The following is a 3,891-nucleotide window of genomic DNA, read 5'->3' on the forward strand; positions in this document are numbered from 1 at the left end:
CACACACACACACACACACACACACACACACACACACACACACACACCATCGAGAACGAAGATTCTCAACCCGAGGGACAGAGGTATCGACACCGATATCGCGAGTTTTCCGTACCGTTCCAAGATCGATTATATGGGAAACTCAATGCCGGAATCAGCCACGGTGGGAAGCAGCAAGTTTCGAGCCGGGAAAATCTCTTTCTTTTCTTTTCTTTTCGTGTCTCTGTCATCGACAAGGTTCAAGCACGCAAACACTTCGCCTCTCCACTTCGTTCTGAACAATTTTGCAGGAGAAAAGGGAGGCGTGTCGCACGGGACACTGTCAAACATTTACCGCTAAAGCTAATATTTACTTTAACGAGGAGGAAAAAAGAACCGTGAAGAACAGGGGGAGGAACCGGGAATGAGACGATCCAGGCGGCCGAGAATCTTGGAACGATAACCAAGAGGAGCGGGAGATTGTGGAGGGGGAGGGGGAGGGGGAGGGGGAGAGGGACTCAGACGAACTAATACGCACGATTCTCGTTTCTGTGGGGGTCACCGAGTCCTGGGATCGTCGTCGTAACACCTTTGGCGACAATTTCAAACCTGGATCTACGTATTACTGCTCAGGGGCTGCTCACTCGATGCTTTTAGATAGGAACGAATTTAGTCAGCCTGCAGGACTGTACGTTATTAACACAAAAGTATGAATTTAAACAGTTTCCAGACTTTTATAGTTGTTTCTTATTATCGCAATGATTACAAGAACGACCAAATTGATATTTCTGCAAGTAATTATCGTTATTAACTCGAAGCTTCTAGTCCTGCAGGCTTCGCATAAAATTCGCGATGTCGAGGGGGCCTAAGTGAACTACCCGTGGCCTCAGGCCAACTAAGTGGCTCGTTCTCAGTCTTCGAAAGGTCCTGTGGTAGCGTTTCGTGCCGTACGAAAATAATGTCGTCGAAGGTGAGTTTACGCGCGGGAATCGCTCGATTGTTTAAGGTCGCGCCAATGCCGTCCCCTTCAACGCCCCCTTGAAACCTCGGACACCCTTAATTTGTACTTTATAGTTTATACGTGAGGATACCTAGTCGCCGCGACGGGAAGGCTCGTGCAACGCGTTCCTAGAGTCGTAATATACGGGTTGTCCCGGAGTTAGTGTGAGAACTGGTGGGTAGCTGACACGATTCTGAATAACATTTTCCTTTGCAAAAATGTCGGATCGTGCTTCGTTTTTGAATTATTGAGGAAAAACCATGGACCAATCACAGCGCGCGCTCAGCCGCGAGAGGAGGGCCCGGTGGCTGGCCCGAGCGTCCTGATTCGAGCATCCTAGCTTGAGCCAACATCTCGCGACTGAGCGCGCGTCACTCGGGCGCTGCGATTGGTCGGTGGTTTTTCGTCAATAATTCAAAAACGAAGCACCGTCCGGCATTTTCGCAAAGGAAAATGTTGTCCGGAATCGTCTCAGCTATCCCCTATTTCCGGTTCTCACAGCAATTCTAGGATACCCTCTATATTTTGTTCAGCGTTTTAAATAGATACGTCTGCGTGTACCATTTATTCGTATCAAGTAAAAGCGAGTGTAATTTTGAAAGTAAGTTCGAATCGAGTCTCTTTAGATAGAAGGTAACTCGTCCATGAGCCTCAGACAACGAGGAAACTGGTCGTCCAGTTTCCGATTTAATCCTAAGTCTACTTTTGATAAAAAAATTGACTGATTGTCACACTTTTGAGTTATTTCTCTTTCGTACCGGAGGACCTATGGATCTCGAGCTTCCTAGACTGCACCCCAGGGATCTTATATTCAAATTTAGTTTAGAAGTGCTCGGTGAAATGATAAGTACCAATTGCAACAGGTAGTTCTGGACCTGCTAAGGTATCAACTAGTGCCGAACACCATCCGCCAAGCCTGATAGGCCACCAAAGTGAGAATTATTAATTGCTACAACTAGTGTTGAACCTCCTAAGCTACCAGGTACTGCTGACAACTTGACGATAAAACTATTTCAATCCCGAGCTCACTTCCCTAACCCAAACAACTTCATGAGGTCTAGCAGACGAACTAATTCACCCAAGTGTCCTCTATCTTAAGCCTCTGTCCTATCAGGGTCACCCAAGGTCATCCAAGGTCCTCCAACAGTCATTTCGAGTCACCTTCGCAATATGAACCCACGCAGGATCGTGCCAAGTGTTTGGCCGCTTCAGCCTCGAGCCGCAGCCGCCATTTTGCTGGCAGGAATTGATTCTGGTTTTAACCGTCAGGAACGCGTTGACACGAGCTCGCATCGGAATCCGCACCCTTCGGAGAATCGAGCACGGATTGGCCGCTATTAGGCTGAAGTGCTGCTCAAGAGACGATTCATCTTTACATTCCCCTGAGTTTGGTTTCAACGTGAACATTTCTCTCTCTCTCACACACTCTCTCTCTCTCTCTCTCTCTCTCTCTCGCTCTCTTTCTTTCTAGCTATCTCTCCTCTATGTATTTATGGGAGAGAGGGAAAACTCTCTGCAAAATAGACGATGCGGGAGAAAGGGGAAAATGCGAGCAGGGTGTTCGTCTTCTCATCAGCCAATGCTGTCCTTGCAAGCCGTTGCCGCGGGGAGGAGACGAGGAAGGGAGATACGCCTGATTTGGAAACCTCCTTTTTACTTGGAGAGAACCAGGTCACTTGAATTTGTCTCGAATGTGTGAAATTTGGAGCTCGAGGTGTAAGCCTCGTTATCCGATTTGTCCATGTCGAATACAAAAGTAAAATTTTCATCGAATTCCGAATTCTCAAATTCTAAAAGTATCTTCAAAAATATCTCCAATGTTTGAATTCTTTCCCCTTGAAAAGTATAACGACCTAGCCCAGACTTATCCTAGACATTCTAAAAATCCGAAAGTATTCGACGAAACAGGAGTTCTCTTGAAGTTAAAAATACAAAAATTAATAATTATAAAAATGCTTTCCCTTTGGTTCGTCTCGTTGCATCCGTCGCTTGCAAGAAAAATGCTCGCTAACGATAAAACGAAAACCCTCCATATGTGTTCGAGTACACGTGTATGTGTGTACGTGTGTCCATGTATCTCTGTATGCGTGTGTCTCTCTTTCTCTCTCTGTGTGTGTGTGTCTGTGTGTGTACGCGTACACATACACGGGAATATATCATATATTATATTTGTATTTATATTTATAGGTTGTATTTATATATAGGTGAATGTATAAAGAAGTAAACTCGTCAGACTTATGATCTTATGCATAGGTCAGAGGTTCATCGTCAACAAAGGAATTAGCGTCCTCTTGCCCATCGCAAAATGGCATCTGCCAATATGTCAAGGTGAGCTTTCGTCTGAAACAAAGAGAAACAACATTTTCTCGTGCGTGGTCGCTGCAGCCAATCAGTCGCGACGTGACCCGAGCGCCGAGCCGAACTGACCCGAGCCGCCTAAAGCCACAATTCCACTTATCGTTATTTTAAAGGAATACGTGACTTTGACAGTGTATTTCACGTGTCACGCTTTACGTTTCATTCAACTGTACTCTCTTCTGTAAAATGAAAATCCACAAATTATTTGAAAAGAAAAGGATTCGCCGTGATTTGTTACCAGATATATATATATATATATAGATCCTGCCGCTGTTGTAATTGTTTCAGCGGTAAAATTTTGAGCGGTGCAGATATTTCGATGACTGACGATGGGTTGCGTTCGAAATAAAGATTAATCTCTGTTCCTATTGTTGCAAACGTTTAATACCATCGCAGTAAACCGACGCGCACGATGCATTTCGAATGTAATAAAAATCACCATCTGTGACCTCAACCTTCTATCGAACACTCGCGTATACATCGCGTTTATATGCTAAATGCATTGGAAATATAAATGCCCCGAGTTGAAAATTTCCATTTCACAAGTGGGAGTG

The 3,891-nt window shown here is 45.0% G+C and overlaps 1 protein-coding gene across 1 annotated transcript in view; it reads right to left on the minus strand.

The window, feature by feature from the left end:
• The window catches only part of LOC128893846 (uncharacterized), a 17,769-nt gene that overhangs the window by 16 nt on the left and 13,862 nt on the right, over positions 1–3,891 (minus strand). Inside the window, exon 4 of the mRNA XM_054155114.1 lies at positions 1–3,319. This exon is cut by the window's left edge and continues 16 nt beyond it. Within this exon, the coding sequence (XP_054011089.1) occupies positions 3,260–3,319 (60 nt within the window). The 3' untranslated portion in view covers positions 1–3,259. The remainder of the gene's footprint in view (positions 3,320–3,891) is intronic.

This window comes from Hylaeus anthracinus, unplaced genomic scaffold, assembly GCF_026225885.1.
Source record: "Hylaeus anthracinus isolate JK02 unplaced genomic scaffold, UHH_iyHylAnth1.0_haploid 0, whole genome shotgun sequence".
Classification (NCBI taxonomy): domain Eukaryota; kingdom Metazoa; phylum Arthropoda; class Insecta; order Hymenoptera; family Colletidae; genus Hylaeus; species Hylaeus anthracinus.